The sequence below is a fragment of the Gasterosteus aculeatus genome, chromosome 2 (genome assembly GCF_964276395.1).
Source record: "Gasterosteus aculeatus chromosome 2, fGasAcu3.hap1.1, whole genome shotgun sequence".
NCBI classification, from domain to species: domain Eukaryota; kingdom Metazoa; phylum Chordata; class Actinopteri; order Perciformes; family Gasterosteidae; genus Gasterosteus; species Gasterosteus aculeatus.
The window spans coordinates 15,099,887-15,122,548 of NC_135689.1; the positions used below are offsets into that span (position 1 = coordinate 15,099,887).

The 22,662-nt window shown below is 46.0% G+C and overlaps 2 protein-coding genes across 5 annotated transcripts; one reads left to right on the forward strand and one right to left on the reverse strand.

Annotated features, from left to right (window-relative positions):
• Positions 1 to 5,623: 5,623 nt before the first annotated feature.
• On the forward strand, positions 5,624 to 14,728 carry LOC120829318 (hyaluronidase-2). Of its 3 annotated transcripts, none has more exons than XM_078093600.1 (7): positions 5,624 to 6,116; positions 10,052 to 10,714; positions 11,673 to 11,921; positions 12,130 to 12,276; positions 12,564 to 12,650; positions 12,794 to 12,976; positions 14,181 to 14,728. In XM_078093600.1, the coding sequence occupies exons 2-7, from the start codon at positions 10,109 to 10,111 to the stop codon at positions 14,565 to 14,567; spliced, it is 1,659 nt and encodes a 552-aa protein (XP_077949726.1). In that variant the 5' UTR covers positions 5,624 to 6,116; positions 10,052 to 10,108; the 3' UTR covers positions 14,568 to 14,728. The 3 variants fall into 3 exon arrangements, with proteins under 3 accessions (XP_077949726.1, XP_040049272.2, XP_040049271.2); XM_040193338.2 differs by having other exon boundaries at positions 5,692 to 6,116; positions 12,794 to 13,012; XM_040193337.2 differs by having other exon boundaries at positions 5,696 to 6,116; positions 12,794 to 13,024.
• A 726-nt stretch (positions 14,729 to 15,454) lies between these two features.
• On the reverse strand, positions 15,455 to 22,401 carry borcs6 (BLOC-1 related complex subunit 6). Of its 2 annotated transcripts, none has more exons than XM_040193351.2 (7): positions 22,042 to 22,401; positions 20,635 to 21,254; positions 20,006 to 20,195; positions 19,626 to 19,808; positions 18,094 to 18,257; positions 17,897 to 17,980; positions 15,455 to 17,566 (listed from the first exon to the last, which is right to left on the reverse strand). In XM_040193351.2, exons 2-7 carry the CDS (start codon positions 21,241 to 21,243, stop codon positions 17,441 to 17,443), a joined length of 1,356 nt encoding a protein of 451 aa, XP_040049285.2. In that variant the 5' UTR covers positions 21,244 to 21,254; positions 22,042 to 22,401; the 3' UTR covers positions 15,455 to 17,440. The 2 variants fall into 2 exon arrangements, with proteins under 2 accessions (XP_040049285.2, XP_040049286.2); XM_040193352.2 differs by having other exon boundaries at positions 21,899 to 22,069.
• Positions 22,402 to 22,662: the final 261 nt, after the last annotated feature.

Sequence of the window (22,662 nt, forward strand, 5' to 3'; positions counted from 1 at the left end):
AGAGGAGTTATTATTTCAAAATAAAACCGTAAATGACAAGACAAAATGCCCCACAGAGTAAAACAACAGACAATTTCACCGCGGTGTGACAGAACCCCCCCCTCTAGGACCGACACCTGACGGTCCAGGTAGCTCAGGGTGGTCTCTGTAAAAGTCCTGAATAAGTGAAGGGTCATCTATGTGGCGCCGCGGGACCCACTGTCTGTGCTCAGGACCGTATCCCTCCCAGTCCACTAAATACTGTTTACCCCTGCCTCTATTGCGTACGGCCAATAGTCTCTTGACTTTATAGAGTAAGCCTCCGTCGGCTGCTTCCAGTGGCGGCGGGGGCTCAGCGATAGGAACCATGGGGCTTTCCTTGGTGGGTTTGACCTGACTGACGTGGAATGTGGGGTACGCCCGAATTGACCTGGGCAAACGGAGACGGACGGCAGCGGGGCCAATTACTTTGGAAATGGGGAAGGGCCCAACGAACCGCGGTGCTAGTTTTTTGGAAGGGACTTTGAGGTGCAGATCCTTGGCTGATAACCAAACCCGTTGTCCCGGTTTGTATTCTGGTGCGGGACGGCGTCTTCGGTCGGCTGCCTTCTTTACTCTGTCCCCCTGTCTGATGAGCACTTGACGGGCGGCGGCCCAGATGCGATGACAGCGACGAACCAGGGCATGGGCGGAGGGAACTACAACTTCCTGCTCAGAGTAAAAAAAATACAGGAGCCTCGTAACCGTATACACACTTGAAGGGTGAGAGACCTGTGGCAGAGGTGGGCAGCGTGTTGTGGGCATATTCCGCCCAGGCCAGATAGGAGCTCCACGCCGTCGGTCTTTGTGACACCAGGCATCGGAGGCTTGTCTCCAGCTGTTGGTTGAGCCGTTCGGTCTGGCCGTTGGCCTCCGGGTGGTAACCTGAAGTCAGGCTGGCTGTGGCACCGATGAGCTGACAGAACTCCCTCCAGAACCGTGAGATGAACTGGGGCCCCCGGTCTGACACGATGTCCTTGGGAAATCCGTGAATTCTAAAGATGTGTTGCATCATGATTTGGGCAGTCTCTTTAGCTGAAGGTAGCTTAGGCAAGGCAATGTAATGTGTCATCTTGGAAAAGCGATCCACCACGGTTAAAATCGTGGTGTTACCTTTTGAAGCCGGGAGCCCCGTGATGAAGTCCATCGAAATGTTCGACCACGGCCTGGATGGGATGGGTAGGGGTTGCAGCAGTCCCATGCGTGCCCCGGTGGCCGTTTTGTTCCGAGCACAGACCGGACATGCGTCGACGTATTCCCGGACCCCTGATTCCATGGATGGCCACCAGAACCGCTGAGATATGGCGAACATTGTTCTCCGGACTCCTGGATGACAGGTGAGCAGCGAGGTGTGGGCCCACCGAATCACGTTTGGGCGCAATTCCACTGGAACAAACAAACAATGCTCTGGGCACCCACGAGGTGGAGGCGCCCCCCCATTCGCACGCTTCACCTCTTGTTCTATCGGCCAGGAAACTGTTCCAACCACACAGTTCTGTGGAAGGATGGGTTCTGGTTTTTTGGCCACTGGTTCCGGGTCGTAGATGCGTGACAGGGCATCTGGTTTAACATTCCGGGACCCCGGCCTGTAAGACAAGGTGAAGCAAAAGCGGTTGAAAAACAATGCCCACCTGGCCTGGCGTGAATTTAGTCTCTTCGCTTGTTTGATGTACTCGAGGTTCCTATGGTCTGTCCACACGATAAACGGATGTTGTGCCCCCTCCAGCCAATGTCTCCACTCCTCCAAGGCCACCTTGACCGCTAGCAGCTCCCGGTTGCCCACGTCATAATTCCGCTGTGCAGAGTTTAGTCGCCGGGACAAGAAGGCGCAGGGGTGCATCTTGCCATCGGCCGCTGACCGTTGCGATAAGACGGCCCCGATCCCCTCATTGGAAGCGTCAACCTCTACCACGAACTGGCGCTGTGGGTCTGGCAGAGTAAGGATGGGCGCCGAGGTGAAGCGACACTTGAGGTTCTGAAACGCCTCCTCTGCATCTGGGGACCAGTTGAACCGCACCTGGGGGGATGTCAGGGCGTGAAGGGGACCAGCTATCGCGCTGAAGCCTCTGATAAACCGCCTGTAAAAGTTAGCAAACCCCAGGAATTGCTGAACCTTCTTGCGGCTATCGGGCGTAGGCCACTCAGCCACCGCGCTTACTTTAGCCGGATCCATCTGGACTCTTCCAGGGGCTACAATAAAACCCAGGAAGGAGATGGTGTCGGCATGAAACTCACTCTTCTCTGCTTTCACATACAGGTGATTGCAGAGAAGACGTTCAAGGACTTGGTGTACATGGCGTTTGTGTGTGTCTAGATCTGGTGAGTAGATTAAAATGTCGTCGAGGTAAACATAAACAAAGTGGTCAAGAAAATCTCTGAGGACATCGTTAATCATGGCTTGGAATACGGCAGGAGCATTGGTGAGGCCGAAAGGCATGACTAAGTATTCGTAATGACCGCTCGGTGTATTGAACCCAGTCTTCCACTCGTCTCCCTCTCTTATTCGGACCAGATGGTACGCGTTGCGCAAGTCCAGTTTTGTGAAGACTGTGGCCTGCTGGAGCTGATCAAAAACAGAGGTCATCAAGGGAAGTGGGTAGCGATTCTTTATTGTGATGTTGTTAAGTGGACTATAGTCTATACATGGTCTCAAAGACCCATCCTTTTTTTTAACAAAAAAGAACCCGGCACCCGCAGGTGACGATGACGGCCGGATGAGCCCCGATTTCAGAGATGCATCAATGTACTCAGTCATCGCCTGACGTTCGGGTCCCGACACAGAATACAAGCGACCCTTAGGAATGGTGGAGCCGGGGATGAGCTCGATGACGCAGTCATACGGTCGATGTGGAGGGAGAGACGTGGCCTTTGTTTTATTAAAGACCTCCTTGAGATGATGGTAGCAGGGGGGAACGGAGGTCAGATCTGGGTACTGGGGCTCTGCGACGGGGTGAGCAGAAACAGTGTTTATTAAAGTGGTGATGGGTCGGTGAGGCTTCTCCCGCAAACAATTCCCTTCACAGTCTTTTCCCCATCCCATGATCTTGCCCGTAGGCCAGTCTAAGTGGGGGTTGTGGCGAACAAGCCATGGGAATCCCAGTACTAGGGTGCTTGTCGGTGAGTGAAACAAAAAAAAATTCATCAGTTCTGTGTGATTGTCTATGGAAAGTACAGCAGGCTCAGTGACATGTGTGATGGTGAATAATGCTTCCCCACTTAAAGCACTAGCCCTGATGGGACGTGCGAGAGTCTTTGTCTTTAACCCCAGTCTGTTTGCTAGTCCCCAGTCCATTAAGCTCTCGTCAGCCCCTGAGTCAATTAAAACATCCAACGTCATGACTGTGGTGTTGTGTTGTACCTTAATGGAGGTCAAAACCCGTGTCGATGAGCCTGGAGCCGTGGGTCGGTTGCCTAACCACGGCGTCTTGGCCGTACATGCGGCTACCAGGTGACCGAGCTCCCCGCAGTAGAAACACCGACCTTCCCTCAATCGGCGCTGCCGTTCTTCCGGGGTGAGCCGAGCACCACCCAGCTGCATAGGTTCGTCTCCGCCAACCGGGGAAGAAGACCGGCGCTGATCTGGTGGCGCCCGGCCGGGAGCCCACCCGGAGAGGGCGGGGTAGTGCTGTGAGCGATGTGGAGCGTCCAGGCGTTGTCCCTGGAGAGCCCTAAATTCCAGGAGCCGATTATCCGTTCGGATAGCGAGGGCGATGAGGGAGTCCAGGTCTGGAGGAAGGTCCAGAGGCAGCAATCGCTCTTGGATGGGCGCAGCCAATCCTTTAAGAAAGACGTCATAAAGCGCTGTGGTATTCCAGCCGCTCTGCACCGCCAAAGTCCTGAAGCGAATGGCGTAGTCACAGACGGATTCTCTTGTCTGCTTCAGCCCACTGAGCTCTCTTGCCCGTTCTCGCTCTGTTGTGACCGGATCAAAAGTTTTTCGGAGCCCTTCTTTAAAATCCTGAATGGAGTCGCAGATTGAGGATCCGCTTTCCCATTCTGCGACGGCCCACGCCTTCGCCCTTCCCGACAGGTGGGAGACTACGTAAGCCACCTTGGCTCGATCTGTGGGGAAGTGTTGAGGCGAGAGTTCAAAATGCATGTCGCAGTCTATGAGAAATGCCTTACATTGTCCATGGTCTCCCGTATATCGCTCGGGAGGTGCCAGCCGAACCCCAGTTCCTGCGTAGGGGAAGGTGGGAGGGGGCGAAGGTTCAGGTGCAGGAGGTGCCGGGTCCCTCCTCTCAGAACCTCTGAGAAGCTGCTGAAGCTGACCCGCGAGACCCCCTATCTGGTCAAAAACAGCAGCCTTGAAGTCCTCCTGACTACGGGCCAGGCCTCTGAGTCCCTGGCTCAGTGAAGTCATCTGCTCTTCCTGCTGGAAGAGACGCTCCCCCTGAGAGGCTAGGGCCTGCGCGAGAAGGTCCTCCCCTGCTGCTTCCATACTGGCCAGTGTGTACTATCAGCCCGTGAGGAAGATAGGAAGCAGGCGCAGGGTTCTCAGGTAGGAAAGGAGATCTTTATTTATGCAGCGAAGGTCCTCCAGACAGAGTCTAAAGCGGGCTATGAAATTATCCTAGGTCACACTTCTTCCGATAAAATAAACCAGGAAGAAGTGTGGCTATAAAACTATCAAAAAACAAAATCACTCCGCTCTAGGAGGAAAACAAAAGGCTTTTAAATTTATCAAAGTAACCAACGCACTCTATTGACAGAGGCAACGTCTCAAAACAAAATCACTCCTTATAGGAGGAAAAACAAAGAACTATGAAAGATTAATGTTGCATCTAACCTAGGAATACAAAACTTAAGCAAAACCAAAAAACAACCTGCGTGGAGGTGAAGGCACTGGGCCGATCGAAGATCCTGAATAACAACAAAAAGGAACCTGTGACGTGGCAGAACGAGGTAGAACACATGGGAAATGACGAACACACTGGCACAGGACAAAGGGAGACGCAGACTATTAATACACATGGAGGGGAATGGGGAACAGGTGGACACAATCAGGAATCAGGGAAGACAATCAGACTGGTGACACATGAGGAAGGGTAAGTGACCTGAAACGAGAGGAGTTATTATTTCAAAATAAAACCGTAAATGACAAGACAAAATGCCCCACAGAGTAAAACAACAGACAATTTCACCGCGGTGTGACAATTTGTTTTTTTTGTAGCTGCTGAATCCTTAAAATAAAAGTGAAATATAAAAAACATCAGAGTGAAACGTGGAAGGAAAGAGATTAGGAATAGCGGGATTTAGGAGGGAAGGTGTGAAGCAGCCGGTGGGGGAGTACGAGGAAAATGAGGAGGCAAAAGAATCCAGGTAATTGGAAAATAACAGAGGTGAGAGGGGGGGGGGGGGGGGGGGATTGTGAGGTAGAGGAAGAAGAAGAGGAAGGAAGGGACGGAGGGGGAGCGGAGGACAGGTGTGATCCTCCACAGCTCAGGTGTTTGTTTAGCCAAGAGTGGTGGTGGAGAGCAGAGGATTAGAGGATTACGGACGTGTCGTTGGTCATGTGAGGTGCCGTGGTCGACACTGACCCTGCTTACCTTCTCTCAGTAAGGAAGCTTAGCCTGGATGTGAAGGTGAGGTCTCCCACACACACACACACACACACACACACACACACACACACACACACACACACACACACACACACACACACACACACACACACACACACACACACACACAGACAGACACATATCCACCCATCCTTTTATCTCCCGCTCTCCGAACTCCTTCTTTACCTCTCTTGTCTTTTTATTTATTTCAACCACTTTTCTGTCTTCACCCTCTTCATTTCCCTCTTCCCCTTCGGATAATTACATTTCTCTTGTCTGTTTCTCTCTCTTTATCTCCCTCCCTTTCCATCTTTATCTCTGTCCTCCAGATGTCAGGCTTCTTTTTGGTGCATTTTATACATGCACAGCTCATCCATGCCCTCACAAATCCATCAGGATTCTTGGTTGTTTCTATCTGAAAGAATAGCAAAGGAAATAGAAGAAAGAGGAATAACACTTTGCAGAATCACAAGCGGCAACTCAGATCATGTCCGGACTGTGAGGAGTAAATACGGCAGCAACCTCTTGGCCTTGGTAAGTTTGTCTTGACTTTCTATGGCGATAAACATTAGATCATTTATCTAATTTTAGTAGTCTATCTGGTCATACTTTAATAATGATGGTGGACTACATGACAACACAACAGTACTCAACTAAATTGAATGGACTCCAGTTTTTTTCCATACATGAAATGTGTGCAGGGACGCCCATCATTCCAACCTGTATTGTATTGTATAATTAAACTAACCATAAGAAAATAAAAATTAATTTTCCCTTTTAAACTATTCACCTAGTTCAAAGGCATGAAGTTGGATTGTTTGATTCTAGTGAAATACCTATCATACATCATTGGGCTTACTTACTACACTCTGAATTCTTTTCCGTTATTATTTATATGTAATGGTCACATTTAAAAAAAAAAGTTTAAATAAAATCTGTTGTCCTAGAAGACCGGGTGTCTTTTAGCTGCCATTCAAGAAATATATAAAACATGATTTCATCACTGATACTGTTGTTCATATTCAAATTTATTCAGCCTGCTGGAATAATATTTTAAGCATTATAACTACCGCTGGGCTTGAGCTGATCCCAGTCGATATTGAGCTTGATGTTATGGCCCTGACGGGACAAGTGCTGCACAGAAATCTCCATCCTCAGACTCCTCGCTGTCGCTTCACTGATCAAACGAGGCTCCTACCGTTTGCAATTCCTTCTGGAGTTTTGATAACTATGCATCTCCCGAGCAAACAGAAGCAACTATCATTTTCCCCACTAAATCCAAGCAGTCTAACAATGCAGTTATGACAAACATTCACTACCACACTGCTCGAGAAAACTGCTGTGCCAAATCATTATAATGATGCAATATGGAAGGTAAAAAATCTCTGTGCTGCGGGTTTCTTGTCGATGATCAAATGCAACTCAAAACACGGAAACCAACTCCACGTTGACTCGCATGGCTGCACGGGTTTCTTTTCTGGGCATTAGATTGCAGGGACGCATATATCTTCCTAATCTCGCCGATTTCCCGCCTTGATTGGATCCAATCGGCGTTGCAGCATCACAAACAACACAGACAGAGCACATGGGCAAGGAGAACACCACAAATACCTGCAGCATTGTTAAAATGTCACGGCATAGTAAAAAACTGTAATAAAGTACAATACTCATGGCCCTGTTTCATTCAGGTTGGGTAAAGCTGTGACACACTGAATAATGAATCATTCATTTTACCTTTCTTTACTGTGCTATGACATGAGAAGGCGGCTGTGAAGACCAACCAGAAAACTCTATTGATTCCCTTAAAGGCCTCAAGGAGGAAAATAAAAAAAAAGTAGAGTCTTGCCATCTTTTTTCCTGAAATGTTTGAAATAGATAGATGGGAGTTTGACTAAATATCCACCTGGCTGCCTGCTTTTACTGCTTCTAGCAGTGTTTGACGATTACGAAATCTAATCACACTGGCAGCAGGTTAAAACAAGACATTTTTAATGAGAAAATTAAAAAATATATACTCTCGGCTGAAGTAGGCAATTATTGAGGCGTTTCGTAATTTAAAGTGTCAACAATGACCTGATCGAGGGTCTGTATGTTGTGTGTATTGTAATTATATATAGTACCTATAAAGTTTGAATCGGTAAATTGATTTTCTAAAGTGAGCCTCTAAAGTAACGTGTGAAATATGAGCTGTGTGACCCTCGTGGTTGAAGGTGTTTCTCCTTCAGCTGCGGAGGTGGTGAGCTCAGGATCAGCCTGAGCTCAGACACACGAGTAAACACAGACCAGCGGCTTTGTCTGGATACATTAGGTGGCCATCCAGCCAACACTATATCAGTTTGATGCGGTGGCAGCTATTGGAAATAAATAAAAGGTATCAGTTTGAGACCAGATAACTGGCAGGCAAGGATTGTAATAACTAGCAGGTAAAGATAATCTTAGTTATGGAAATAACAGCGAGTCATTCGGTCTCTCCTTGAAGCCAATGAAAAATACGTGAAGCATCACTAAATTAATAAGCTTAATGAATATCCCATAGATTTGGGATATACACAACGATACAACATGCATGTATTCATGTTTTTATGCACTTACATAATTGATTGAGAAACACTAGGTACCAGCAGTACACTGTGACTTCCGTGACCTGCTTAGTATTAGTGGCTTATAATGTTGGAGATCCAGCAGCTTATTCAACAGTTCTTTGGAGGTCTGTGTGGATAAGAGCTTAAAGAAAATGCTAAATTGGAAAGACGGTGGTGGGGATCTATTGGATCACTTGTCATTTTGACATTTAAAAAAAAGGGTTAAGTTAAGATAACGATAAAAATGTCAATGTAGAAAATGGTATCCTCTCTTTAAATAAGTTAAACGTTTCCGTTCAAGCTGTTAAACCCCTCGTGTTCATGGGTTCAATGTAGTGGCCGTTGATGGAGGTGTTTTGACTTGAGCCTGATTAGACAAACAACTGTGTGGGCGTCTAAAGACGTCACTTGATTTCCAAATCCTTCGTGGGACACCTACACATTTATTGCTGGTTCACGAAGAGCACGTTTGGTGACACATTATAACACATCATTTCCAGCATAGCACATCCTGACTGGAGGTCCAACCAAAAACAGGCTTATAAAAAGCACCTGTGAGGGGGAGGATACATTCCCTTCGCCCGTCTCCTTTACGGCATGCGGTTAGTTTTTATGTAGAATATTTAATCCCTTGGCATTCTGTTAACTTGTACTTTATCTCCACTGGATGTTGTTCACATAGTATATTTTACCTTTCTTAATAGGCTCATGAAGAGCATCAGAGGAGGGTCTCCACTGCTAACAATTACTGACAGCAGGGATATTGCAGTGTTTCTTGGGTTCTGAACTCAGTAACAATAGGGATCCAGATGGGTTTCGTTTGGATTCTGACTAAGTTGTGGTACTTGGCGAGTTGTGAGTGAGGATGAGGCGCAGATGAATGCCAGTGCTCAGAAAATAGTCAGTCAGCTGTTGTAGTTTAGGCCCATTGGTCAACAGAAGCAGCAGCAGCAGCTGTGAGAACATACATCTTTACATTTAATATCTAATATCAATTTGCTAAACTGTCAAACGAAAAAAAAATATTTAAAAGTTAAAAATAGTTGAATTGTGTTGGGACACTTTTTGTTGGGTAAGTCAGCCTCTCTGCTGGTATTTTTGAAGCTTTGTTTTGATCATACCGCAAGCAAAGCTGCCACTCAGCCACATATCATTTAAAAAAGAGTCATATTTAAAGCTGCTTTCAGTTCTCATTATCTTACATCTTGTGCTGCCAGTTGAACGAGAGCCTCATCACTATATATATAGTATATTTCTCCCAGTAGGCCAAATGCTTTGCTAATTTGGCCAGATATTGACCACCTCCTGTCTGTTAATTAGAAGGGATTTCTCCTACATCTAAGTCTGCTGAATTAGCAGAACTTTATTTCACATACAACTTATAAATATGTTCTATAAGACATGGAAGTGAGAGATGGAGATAAGATGGGAAGATGGATGTGGAGATTCCTCTAGGTATCATTACAGTAACGCAATGGCAGGAAAAATGATGCTCCTTCTGTTTGTGTGTTGTCTTTGAAGATACATTTCACAAATACTGAGGATGGAAAATGTTTTTTTTTTTTATATGTACGTGCTGATCTGTCGATGTTCGGTTTTGGTGGCAGCTGTGGCTCAGGGGGTTTGAGTTGGTCTTCTTTTAAACACAATGTTGGCGTAGTGATCTGTGAAAGGTTCATTGAACGAGACTCTGAACCCCAAGTTTCCCCCCGTGCCCCTTCACAGCAGCCCACGGCTCCTCAATGCTTAGGAAGGGTTAAATGTATGGGTCATACATGCGAGTATGCATTCGTGACACCGTCTTCATCGCCTTCTGCCCGTTATTTGATCCTAATCACACCATCCGACAGACTGAAGAAGGTTTGACTTCTGCTTTGTGTTTAACAGGGACATGATTGGCTGTGGGCGCCTGAAGGGGTGACGGCCTGAGAGGTGGCTGCTCCAATGGCTTGGACCGAGCCACGGTCCCGTCCAGACCCCGAGCTCGACCCAAAACCAGCGCCTCGCAGTCTAAAGACTCAGAACACTTTTCCATCAGCGATCCTTCCAGTCCAGCCTCCAGTTTTACTGCCCTTCCTTCTTCTGCTCGCTGCCTTCGCTGACCTGGGTACTGCCGGTCCACCGCAGCCAGCGTGGCCCCCTCTCCTGTCCGGACAGCCTTTCATCATCTTCTGGGGCATCCGTGACTCCTCCTGCTCCGGACGGCCAGATCCCAGGTCCTTTGGGATGGAACGGGAGGGCCGCGTGGCCGTCTTTTACGAGGACACGTTGGGGAACTACCCTTATTTCCTAGACAAAGACACGCCGGTCAATAGGGGGCTACCACAGCACACACGGATGCAAGACCACCTCCAGAAGACACAGCAGGACGTGGAGGCGGCTTTACCCGCCCCGAGGTACCTTGGGCTGGGGGTGCTTCGCTGGGCCGAGTGGGTCCCGCAGTGGTCAAGAAACCGAGAGAGGCAGGCGATCTATCTGGACGAATCGAGAGACCTGATGAAGACATTCTTTCCTGGGTGGACGCCGGAGGAGGTGGAAAAGTGGTCAAAGGTAGGAAGAGATTATAAAGAGTGAAGAAGATGTGATAAGTGATGTGAAGATGGATTAGGGGTCATGAGTGGAAGGGGAGAGGAATCCTACAAAGTTGTTGGGAGATGTTGAAGAGTGCGAGATACTGATGTTTCTCCTGTAATCAAGGAACAATATTTGATGTAAATATCCAATGGGACTATAATAATATAAGCATGGTACCATTTAGTTTTGGTCAATGAACCAAAGTGTTGTTGTCTCGTTCTGTTGTGACGTCATGATGTGAGCACATTTTAAAGAGGGTGGAGAGAGGAAGGAGCGGATAATGGAGCACCGGTGAGTTAGCAAGAGACGGAAGAAGAGTGACTTGATGCCATGAGCTGACAAAGTGAGCTTCCCTTTGCAGAAATCGCTCAGCAGAAACATCAAGGCTACAATGAAGGGTAGAAAACGCTTAACTCTGATTCTTGGAAAACGTTGTTAGAAGGAACAGTAGATTTGTGGTTTAACTGGAACATTTTAAATTAAAGTAGCAGCACCGCATGAGACAAATCCAGACTAAAAGGTAACCACAGTTGAGCTAATTAATTTGTTTAATCCGGACGAAAACAAACAGTGGAGTCTTCTATTCACCGTGACGTTGCCAGGCAACCTGCGGATGCGGATTACACAAACAAGATGAGGAGCACAAATTAGTGAGCTTCAAAGATGCTAATCTATGGGAACCCGTTCCCAGCTGTCTCCAGCTTCAAAGTGAATCGAAAGAAAGAAGAGTGGTTATCGATCTTCACATCTCACTCTTAACAAGAAAACAGAAAAGTCTATTTTTCAAATTGTGCAGCATCATTAGTTAAGGCACCTCACGGCTAATATGGTTCAATCACACAGCCCTTTTGGTTTGGTTTGATGATTTGGCATTTAATATTCACTATTCACCAAAAAGAACAATAAGACTGAGGATACATTGATCCTGTCGCAGGTGGACTTTGAGGCAGCAGCCCAGTCAGTAATGATGGAAACTCTCCGGGAGGTCAAAAGGTTAAGGCCCAAAGCATTATGGGGCGTCTCCCCTTACCCCAGCTGCTACAACGGCGATCCCGCCCTCACCTCGTTGGCCAATTACACGGGCCAGTGCCCTGCTGCAGAGATGGCCCTCAACGACGAGCTCCTGTGGCTGTGGAAACGATGCTCCGCCCTCTACCCTCTTCTCACCCTGGAGAAGCTACAGGTGGGTAAAACTCCTGTGTTGGACTAAAATAAATCAAATTGTAATATGTTTGTCCTCGTCCTTCTCAAAACCAGTGCATTGCAACATTTCTGTGTCCAGTGAAGGAATTTCACTATAAACCAACCTGAGTATTAGTTTAATGCAAATACTAAATAAATAGGATTGCTCTGGTGTAATGTGTACAATCTGTTCCCATTTTTTTCAATAGTGTGGAACCTCTGGAGGCAGGCTTCACCTGGCCAGCGAAATCCGAGAGGCAGTGCGAGTATCGTCTCTGAGTGGCACTGGGTCGGATCTTCCTGTATTCCCAATCGTCAGGAGTGTTTATGCATCAACAAACACTTTCCTGTCACAGGTGAGAAATCAATGTCTGGAACTTGACCCAAGTACCCTGCATAACCGACGAAGGACAACAAGTGCAGAGGAAGTACGGCAGGTGATCTGTGTTGAATCAGAGCACTAGCTATTCCCCGTTATAAGTAAATAATAACAAAGCTGAAGATGTATTGGGTTTACGCCTGTATCATCAGTTGACAGATTACTGAAAAATGAAGCTTACATGACGAGCAGACCGGTGTTTATACTATAACACAAACAGAGAAGATGAACAAGAAGCTTCTCTGTATAATGTCTTGTGAACAGGCAGACCTGGTGAGCACCATCGGAGAGAGTGCTGCCATGGGAACAGCTGGAGTTGTCATCTGGGGGAAGAGTGAGACTAAAACAGAGGTATACAGCGATACAAGTTCGTACACCCACAAATATATCTACACACACTGTATGTTCACCAATTCTTTGGTTATGTTTTCAGATGAATTGTTCCTCATCTAACTAACACAAACATTGTGTTTCTTAATCCCGTGGGCTCCCAGAGAGAGTGTCAAGACCTGGCAGAGTTTGTCCGCAAGGTCCTGGGACCCTACTCCATCAACGTAACCACGGCAACCCGACTGTGCTCAGCCTCCCTCTGCCAAGGAAAGGGCCGATGCGTCCGTCAGAATCCAGAGAGCGCCGTCTACCTCCACCTCCCACTACCGTCCGAACCGGTGGAAAAGGTGACGGAAAAAGTGACGGAAAAAGTGACGGAAAAGGTGACGGAAAAAGTACGGGATTGTAATTTTTAAGTAGATTTCAAGATTTATCAGTACTGGATTTATAAAGCTCCATTCATGTATTGTATTGACATAACACATGACATAAATCCTGCTCACGAGCTTGAATCCCACCCCCACCGTGAGCCAGAAATAGAAGGATAGACTCGTTGTGTTGGCGGTGACCCAAAGGGTCTTATGACAGAAGAAGCTTTTTTTCAGTTTCCAGTTAATTAGCTACACAAAGATTTAACTGCCGCGGTCCACAGCATAGCTCCCACTACATGACTGTCAGAGTGGTTGACTTGTAATTAGGAGCCTGGAAGTGATGCTGCTTTTCACACTGCATGACTGAGTTGAGGACAGCAGGTCGAATGCCACAAGGTCCTTCACCAGGAAGAGTCCCCGATGTCCGCTGTGGACTTGTAACATGTGACATGTGTGTACATGTATCGTTGATGTAACGTGTGCAAAGTGGTGCATCCGCATGTTGTTGTCGGTACATGTGTTGACACTGAATGCTTAATTACAACTTTGCTCAAATTGACGTAAATCATGTAGGCAACGTGTCTGCAATAAATTGTATTATTTGAGGAAATCATGCTTTGCAGAAAAGTTCTTAACAAACATGATGGTGAGAAATAAGATTCGTCTACAATGTTTTGAAAAGATGAAAGCTCTGATTTCCCCTTTGACTCCCTCTGTTTCGTGACACTGGAGAGTCTGAATGCTCGGGTGCACGTGTTAAAAGGCAACGGTCAAAAGAGACACAAGTTCTCAACTTATGTTCCTTCCGCGTTTCCGTTGGAAACCAAACAACTTACTTTGAGTCACGACTGACAAAAATAACCTCGACAACAGCAGGGAGTCCAGTTGTCTGGAGATCTTTCATCTTTCGACAGTAAGAAAGCAGCGAGGGAAACAGTAGCTGACTTACAACAAAGTAAGATGTGCTGGAAGACTGCACGCAGGAACACTGTGTTCTCTGGGAACATTTGTCACTTTTTAGTTGTCATCAAATAGAAGACACAGCTATGACTATTGCCACAGAACATTATTAAAAGTTGGTTATTTCCATCTGAGTGAGCCTTTCTATTTATTATTTCATTTCCAGACTGAACCCGACAGCAACGTTTCCTAATGTGGACATTATTTTTCTATCCATCAGGAAGAGACGGAAAAAGCCACAGATCAGCCCGAAACAAACACCAAACCATCCGAACCCGACCCGGCTGAGATCTGGAAGACGGACTTCCAATGCCAGTGGTACGAGACGGCAGACGGGGACGTCTCGGACCAGCAGTCCCCCAAAGACGGGGCGTCTGCTGGGGGCGCTGCGAAAGCAAATCCTGGAGACGTTTTGGGCAACGCAGCAGCTTCGACTGCAAAGGGTGCCTCTGCGATTGAGTTGAGAGGAAGCAGCTCGCCAGGAGCCGGAAGCCCGACGCCTCCACAGGAAGTGGCTGCAGGCGGCGGGACAGAGTCCCCAAGCGTCCCGATGGTCACCGTTCTGCTGCTGCTGCTGGCGGCTGGACGTCTTTGCTCGGAACCTTAAACTGAGAAGAAACCATCCTTTACCTGGTTGGTCTGGGCTGTAAGTCAGAGCCCGTCTGAAGTGCCCTTGAGCAAGACACAGAATCCCTGCTGGCTGCAGGTGTGCTGCTTTGTTAAAGAAATTAATAAAAATATATTAAAAACAACAACAACAAAAAAAAAGAGACTTGTCAAGTTCCAACTGTGAACTATCACTGAATGTGCCAAGCGACAGTAGAGGTACAAACACGCGTCCAGAGGCTGAATTTAACCCTTTAACTGTAACAGCCAGGACGTCTACACACCATATAGTCACTATACACACCATATAGTGACCCGGGCGTCCCTCTTCAATCCACCGTTAACTGCAGATTACACTTTCGCAACACTGGCTTTAAAACCTGCACATGTTTTTTTTTCTTTGGACATTTTCTTTCCAGTCCTTTTTTGAATGCTGATGAATTCCTTAAAATGAAACGAAACCATCGCCGTTGCAAGATAGTACGGAGGCCGGGGGGACCTTTTGTTTATTTATAAATTGGGTAAACCGGATTATTTAATCTGCTTGACAGAGTGTCCTGTGATCATGATCCTTATGAAATAGCACAGTAGGAAACGCATAGTAAGAAGTACACATGGAAAGTGATGTCTGAATTCCATTTCACACGGTACATCAAGGAGCTTTTACTCTCACCAGCGTGTAGTTTCTCCTACAATGTGTAATAAATGCAGGAGCGCTTTTACTCAAAGCACACACCATTCAACTGGTCTATAAGAGAAACCCCTGCATACATGTATATATTTTTTGTAAGTCAAAGTTGTTTGTATCTGATTTTTTTCCATACACACCCTTCAGTCCTCCCTAAAGCAGTACACTTATAAAACAAAAAAAAAAGATGAAAACGTTCGTTCTTGCATCTCTCAATTGAATGTGAATTTATTTGTTATTTTTCATTCAAATATACACTCAAGACAAAGGGTATATAAATTGTTCTTTAGTTACAGAAAGAGATCATATCTACACAGGTGCGTCATCTTATTGTACAACAGAAAATGAATAATCACACATTTACAATATGAACAAGGACATTTTCTCTCCCATCTCCCATCTCAGGGATCCTTGGAAATCTACTAAGACACCAAAATGTCCACTCTGTGTCGATTTACCTTTATCTGCAAAAGACAACTTTGCAATCACGGACATTTGGAGGTAAGTTTTGGCCAAATGAACGTCAGCAGGATCATTCCAGTCTTTCCTTTAAGCTTTTTAGACGTGCGGCCCTTCTTCTCTGACGTTTCCCCTGACAACTAGAACAAACCTTTGCCAACAAGTCTGAGGAAAGTGACAATGAGGGATGGAGCAGATTGGACCCAGATTGCTATTGGAGGTTTTTGTGAAGCCATTAACGCCTTTCTCGCAGGGCAGAAGACACAGTAAGAGTTTACAATGCAGAACAAAGGCTAAAATGTTCAAGTACTTTCCTTCCAGTTTTGTTTTGAAAGTTTTGTAGAAGAATATCGAGAAATCCACCAAATGAAATCTTTGCTGCCATCGGTAATAGGTCTACGTAGAAGAAATACAATGATCTACAACCCACCAGAGCAATGACAGACATACCACAGTATCTTCATTAAATCAAGTACAAAGCTCCATGATGGTAAAGACTGAATCTAGAGTCCAGAGATGTTGAAACAAGTGGACCAAACCTTCCTTCCAGAAACGCAGCGGCTGCGTCACTGTGACTGGTCAGTACAAGCAGAAGGAAGCAATTGCTGGTTCTTCAATAAGTTCAGATTTCATTAGCGTCTTCAGGTTGGCTAAAATTATCACGTTTCTACTTTTGATGGTCAAATAAGTACAAAGCCTTTCAAATAGGTTATGCCATTGAGAATGCTGGGATATGCAGATTTCTCTGATTGCCACAAAGAGGTTATGCAACACCTGGCCTGATGTGTCTTTAAATTACAGAAGAAGACCTGTGAGTGATGAAGTTTGCAAGTTTTTAATCGATAAACAGCATGACCGAATCCGAGTAGGAAAAGTGAAACACTTTCATTACTTGCGACAAGTACCCTCAAGCAGTATTTGACCTTAAACTCCAAATGCTCAAGTTCAGAGGAGAAAATTCCGTTTGTACTGGTTAGTTTCCAGTGACAGATGTGGTTTGCATCGTTGTTGAAAAATGCTAGCATGCTGCAAAACCTAATAAATAAATATTAAAATAACGACGCTCCCCTCATTAAGCCTGCAGTGAAAGAATCGGTTGTTGCATAAGATTAAAAAATAGACTTTCAGTTCCATGTGCAAATGTCTGTCTACTGAGCAGTTCATGCTGTCCGCTCTATCCGCAGAGAGACAGAGAGACAGACATCGCCCCCATGTGGCGAGGAAACATTAGTGCAATCTGAACAAAGCGGCCTGGACGGATAACGACACAATATTCCTCCACAGACTGTAAACTCATCTTCAAGGATCGGTTTGCATGAGTGGTTTTTGTATGTGTGTGTGTGTGTGTGTGTGTGTCTAGGGCACGGGGCCAACTATCTCCAAAATAGATTAGTGAGGTATATTTCATGACCAATTCATTGGAGGACGTGATGGTGGCTGTCAAAAAACAGAAGATAAGAGAAAACCCTCGAGAGAAAATCAATGGCAATTCAGTCTGAATCTCAAAAGAACAACAAAGACGACCATCTTCAAACGATGAACACGCGGCGGCACTGACTGAATCCCAGCCTGCCTAGTAGCAATGGTTCCTGGAATCCAGAGGTGCGCTCAATCTTTAACCTGCTGCCTGCAGAGAGGTGGGCCGACTGGCACACAGCCCCGTGCCGGATGCTCTCGATGCTGGAACTTCTCAGCTGGGGAGTGTGTTGAAAAACGGACAGTCGGGGCTACTTGCAGATCGCCTCTAGCGCGTCTAGAGTGCGCTTGATGTCACGGATCTGGGCCGACAGGGTGTGAATGGGCTGCATGGAGCGGTCCAGCTCCTCGCAGCGAGCCATCAGTGTGTACATGCCCTGTGGGAGCGGAATCACAGGACAGCCAGTAAAAGGGCTGAAGCTTTAATATAAACCAGCCATTTCGGAAGTGAATAAAATGGGAACATGGAGTTAAAACGATGAGAGTTCTTTTTTTCATCCACGCTCATTTGCTTCGATAACAAAAAAAAGGTTTTTAACAAGACAGGTTTTTGTAACCGTCTACAATTCACGTCATGGTTGGACCAGTAACTCGCTCTTTGTGTTTTATATATTGCAACATTTCCCAGAACTACCACCGACCCCCCCAGATGAACTATCTCTGTCAAAATAACACACATAGGGAGATACAGAGATCCACGGTGTCACCTTTATGCTCATGTCCACGGACTCCCCCAAGCTGTCGACGGAGTCTCTGTAGGTCTGAATGTAGCCCACACTGAGAGCGGTCATCTGAGTCGGGGACAGAGAGACCGATCCGTTAATGAAAACAGACATGGGATATATTTGAGACATACAATATGACGAAGCTCAAACACACTATGCATCCTGAACAGAAGACTCACATTCTGAATTGTTCCATTGAGGCTCCGCATCATCATCTCTACACTGTGCGCCACCTCCTGGGTGTGTCTCTGAAGATCCAATAGGACGGCAGGATCAATGGGCGGGATGTCCGCCGGTCTCCGGGACAATCCCCGGCTTCGGAGGATGGGACCTGAACAGTCCGCTGGTGAGAAATAATTAGGATATATGAAGGATAACTTACTATATGTAAACATAATAGTAACATTAACATTTTGATTGATAAAAGGACCAATAACTCATTGATTGTACAAAATGTGGATTACTTTTCTTTCAGGACAAACACAAACTGTCAGATTTAGACAAACACGTCATGTGTGCGAGCATGAGGTAACGACCACCTCAAAGAAATCGCTTTATCAAGTGAAAAAAACATCACGCAAATGACACGCAAGAACAACTGATGAATGATTCCCATTAGAAGGAAAAGCATCTCTTACAAAACAACTGCCAGCGCAGATTCAGACGAATCACGGCCCTTAATAAAAACACAAACGCTCTGAATGGTGAAGTAAAGGAAATGAGCAGGTTGCTATCACTGAAATGAATTCCTGTGAGGCTGCAGCAGGACCATGGGGAGGAAATCCCTCCCGTCAAACCAAGCCAGAGTCATCTATCCTAATTCAATCAGCAGGTGGAGCGAATGAGCTGCCACCAAGGCCACATTGAGCTGCGGCCCCCTGTTTAAATTGAGTGTCCGGTTCAGCAGACACTGGAATACAGATGGGATTATTTCCTCTGGTTGAAGGGCAGCGGTTCAGCCTCTTCCTCCTGGCTGCTGATGGACAGGCTCGGCTTTGTCAACCTGCTGATTGGGATTCGATCACCAAACCTGAGGGAATGTTTCTCCATCCACAAGTCCAGTTTTATGGCCCTGAAATTGTGACTACACAGGACAACCAGCTGCATCTAAAATTCACCAACACTTTTTGGTGCTTTCTTTATGCGCTGGGATGTGTTATTTTATTTTAATTGGTACATCCCTCATGTTGAGCAGATGACTGAGCAGAAAGCAGAAACTAGGGTTGAAATGATTAGCGCTTACCACAAAACCCCATTTCACATTCGTCATAAAATTGACCAATCTTAAAAATGTTCAAGGAAAGAGCTGACCTCTCAACAAAAACCTTAGAATACTCCTGTGAAGTTTCTGTAATCTTCTGCTATCATGAGACCAGGGCCGGCCATGTCCATTTCAACAAAGCAAGGAAAAGATTGTCCACTATATATTGAATGTAATATCGTGGACCGGTCAAGAAGGTCCGGCTGAATAACGAGGGGGTAGCAGTCGTTGCGAGCCAACCGACGGAGGGGGGGGGGGGGGCTAGTAGTCGCGTGCCCTCTGTTCGCTGGTGGGCAAAGCTGCCGTACACGGTAAGACGAAACGTGAAGAAAGACGCGTGGTGACACTTGGGACCGGTACCGGTCCGCGGCCCGGTGGTTGAGGACCACTCTTCTATATTACTTCTTGACCTGGAATTACAATGATGAGGAATGAGGAAGGGTTACTCACAGTCACTGCAGTCCAGACTGGGCTTGGAGCTCATTTTGATTTTCTGCTCCAGGTTCTTGGTGATGAAATGAGTCAGATCCCCATCTTGGCTGACTGTTCCCTCTAGCTCCAGAGCCGAGGAGATCGTGGCCCTCCGGCCTTCTGACTGGCCGCCTCTGCCCCCGACCCGGGTCCCCGAACCACCTGTGGAGAACACACCAAAATCAGTTAAAGAAAGTTATCAAATATTCCTAGTAATTACTGACTTATCAAGAAATGGAAGACCTAATTAATTTAGTTACAGTACCCACTAGATTTCGATTAAGTGATAATCAATAGAGGTAGAGAACCAAGCCAAACCGCAGTAAACATAAAATCAAACCTGTTTGAGGGATATCTACCTCCACAAGCTTGGCTGATTTCATCGAGGCTCTTGCTGTCCTGCATCCCCCTGACGTTGCGTACCCAGACCTGGGCCATGACGTGGGGGGGGCAGGGGATATCGTCTGAGGGAAGAAGAGGAGGGGGGAGAGGAGAGGATGTGGACGAGGTGCTGGGACCAGGGGCTGAGGAGGAGTAATGTCGTGAAGACTAAAAAGAGAATGGAAGAGGAGGTGGGTAAGAGAAGTTCAATTACTGCTTAGCAAATCATACTGCTGTATGAATAAATCATTATGAGAACAGCAAAAGAGCCCATTATTATTTATGCTCACAAGTCCACTCTTCTAATTCATTGACTTCTTGTCCTGGACCCCATTTTTTTGTCATTTTGAAACCGTTTTTAAAGAAACAATGACCAACTTGGTAGTGAGACGTTGATAAAAGTGTGTTGGCTCACTTGAGGCGCACTAAAGTCTCATCATTGAGTTCATTTAAAAGCGAGCAGTTAAGTGATGGTTTCTCTACAACATTTCCTTGCATTGACCTCAGTTCAGATTGTGCAAATTCAACCAGCTCTTCTCTCTTAATCCTATGGTGTCCGCCACTCAATCCGGTTCACACGATCTAATAAAGATCACAGTCCACTCACCTCTCCGTGTGTTCTCCCTCCTGCACGCTGATTAATCCACTTTTTTTCATTTTTCTCATCCTCCTCCTCGTCCTGTTTCTCCTTCTCGCCGTCTTCCTCCTCGTCTCGACTGTCGTTGTCTCCATCCAAGGTCTCGGTCTCAGTCTGCCGTCTGCCTGTAGCAGCGGGGCCTCCTCGCTGAGATGACTCTTTGGAGTGTGCTTGCTGTGCGGGGTCCCACAAAAGAGCTGCATCGGGAGGCTCGACACGGTCACAGGCCTCACAACTGTCTGTGTCTTTGGAGCCTGAGTCCCCGTCTTCTGCGCTTCCTGTGCGGGAGGCAGCGGGGAGTGAGGCGTTGGTCACGTGACGGGCGTGCTGCGTACAACTGGTAGACGTTCTCCCGTTATTGTACTTCTCTGTATCAAAGTGGCTTTCACCATCGTAAATTCGGTTTTCCGCATGCACGTGGTTCTCCGTATCCTCTGATGCCTGCCCAGGACGGGGCTCTCTGCTCCCGGCACATTTGACCGAGACCGGAACGCGGGCTCCTTTCTCTGAGGAGACGGGTGTCAAAACCCCGTTAGCTGCTTCTGGCACTTCTGTGCCAATCACAGGGGAGAGACTCATCCCTCCACCTGCTGGGGAGGAGACAGACTTTATGATTCAAATACAGTGTGAAAAGAGTTTTCTGGCTCTTACTGTACTTACTTATTTTTTGATAACTAGTGTTGATCTGATATATTTTTTACTTATACAATGTTTTATTTTTTATATACATTTGGCTGGGGAGCAAAAACATGTTTTTCGCAAAGGATGCAGATCAGTTAAAATAAGGACTTTACAAAGATAAAGGTTATATATATATATATATATATATATATATATATATATATATATATATATTTACTATATCCTACTATTTAAATGGCCAAGCGTATTTACATTAAATCATCACAAGATATCATGTGTGGTTAAGTGTGACATGTTGTAACGTTAGGTTGCTTAGCTTAGCATTAGCGTATACACTTGACGATAACTAACGTTAAGTTGGTGCTAACTAGCAAAGCATTCTAATGGTTTTGAGCAAACGACGCCTGAGAAGGTCGATCCGACGTCCGTGGACAATTGCCATAAAGACATGAAGGAGACATGAATAACTTCCCGTCAACGTTGAGGAAGTTGATGTCCTCTAATGATCAGCTAGCTAGCTCGCTGTCAACGTAACGTTAAATGTTGGATGATGGCTAATGGCTAACGTTTGCTGTTCGGGCCTTTACGTTACCATTCTTACACAGCTCGTGTGTTATCGTATCACGCGGTTACACGACACATGGTTATTTAATGCGAAAAAGACAGTTATTACTGTACTGATAAAGTCATATGATGAGTACGTCATGGCCGAATTTCACGAAGAAAAACACTCACCTGTGTAGTTCCTCTTCAAAAGAATTTAACAACCGAGTCCGATAATAAAATCCTTCCCCACGATTCTCGGGAGAAAGGTTCCGCCTTGCAACAAGCAACCATGAAAACATCGAAAATTATCGAGAATATTGTATATATATATTGTATATATATACAGTCTTCTTCGTTGAATAGTGCTAATATATACACAGTTCTATTGCCACTTGTTTACATACGGATTTTGAAATAAGGAAGAAAAAGTCATTGTTGTTATCTCGTATCTACAAAAGAAGACCTAACGTTAAGTATTCCTCGAGTAGTGCAGTGCATGGTGCGCCACAATTAAACCCCGCATATTGTGTGATTTATTTGTCGCTATTCGTAGCATCACTAGTTTCACGCTGCCCTCATCTCCGGTCTCCTGCAGATGGAGACAAACACCACGGTCCCTCAGGACATTACTTGCCCAACATTACAAGATTTCAAAATTAAAATTGAATATGAGCTGTTTCACCTTATGAATGAATGCGTGTTGACCTTGAAGATATTATTTGTAGCCTATAATAAATAAAAACAAATTTGAGTATAAGCTATATATTTTTAAAGCATATCATATTGCAGCTGCTCAAGCAGCAAACTACT

What these genes read in the sequence shown, in the direction of transcription:
- LOC120829318 (XM_040193337.2), top strand. Translation starts at nt 10,109, where the DNA reads ATGGCTTGGACCGAGCCACGGTCCCGTCCAGACCCCGAGCTCGACCCA. An exon ending in AGAGTGAGACTAAAACAGAG is followed by an intron (nt 12,651 to 12,793) that starts GTATACAGCGAT and finishes GTGGGCTCCCAG; the next exon opens with AGAGAGTGTCAAGACCTGGC. An exon ending in CGGAAAAGGTGACGGAAAAA is followed by an intron (nt 13,025 to 14,180) that starts GTACGGGATTGT and finishes TCTATCCATCAG; the next exon opens with GAAGAGACGGAAAAAGCCAC.
- borcs6 (XM_040193351.2), bottom strand. Translation starts at nt 21,243, where the DNA reads ATGAGTCTCTCCCCTGTGATTGGCACAGAAGTGCCAGAAGCAGCTAAC. An exon ending in GAGGGAGAACACACGGAGAG is followed by an intron (nt 20,196 to 20,634) that starts GTGAGTGGACTG and finishes TTCTCTTTTTAG; the next exon opens with TCTTCACGACATTACTCCTC. An exon ending in CAGTCTGGACTGCAGTGACT is followed by an intron (nt 18,258 to 19,625) that starts GTGAGTAACCCT and finishes ATTTCTCACCAG; the next exon opens with CGGACTGTTCAGGTCCCATC.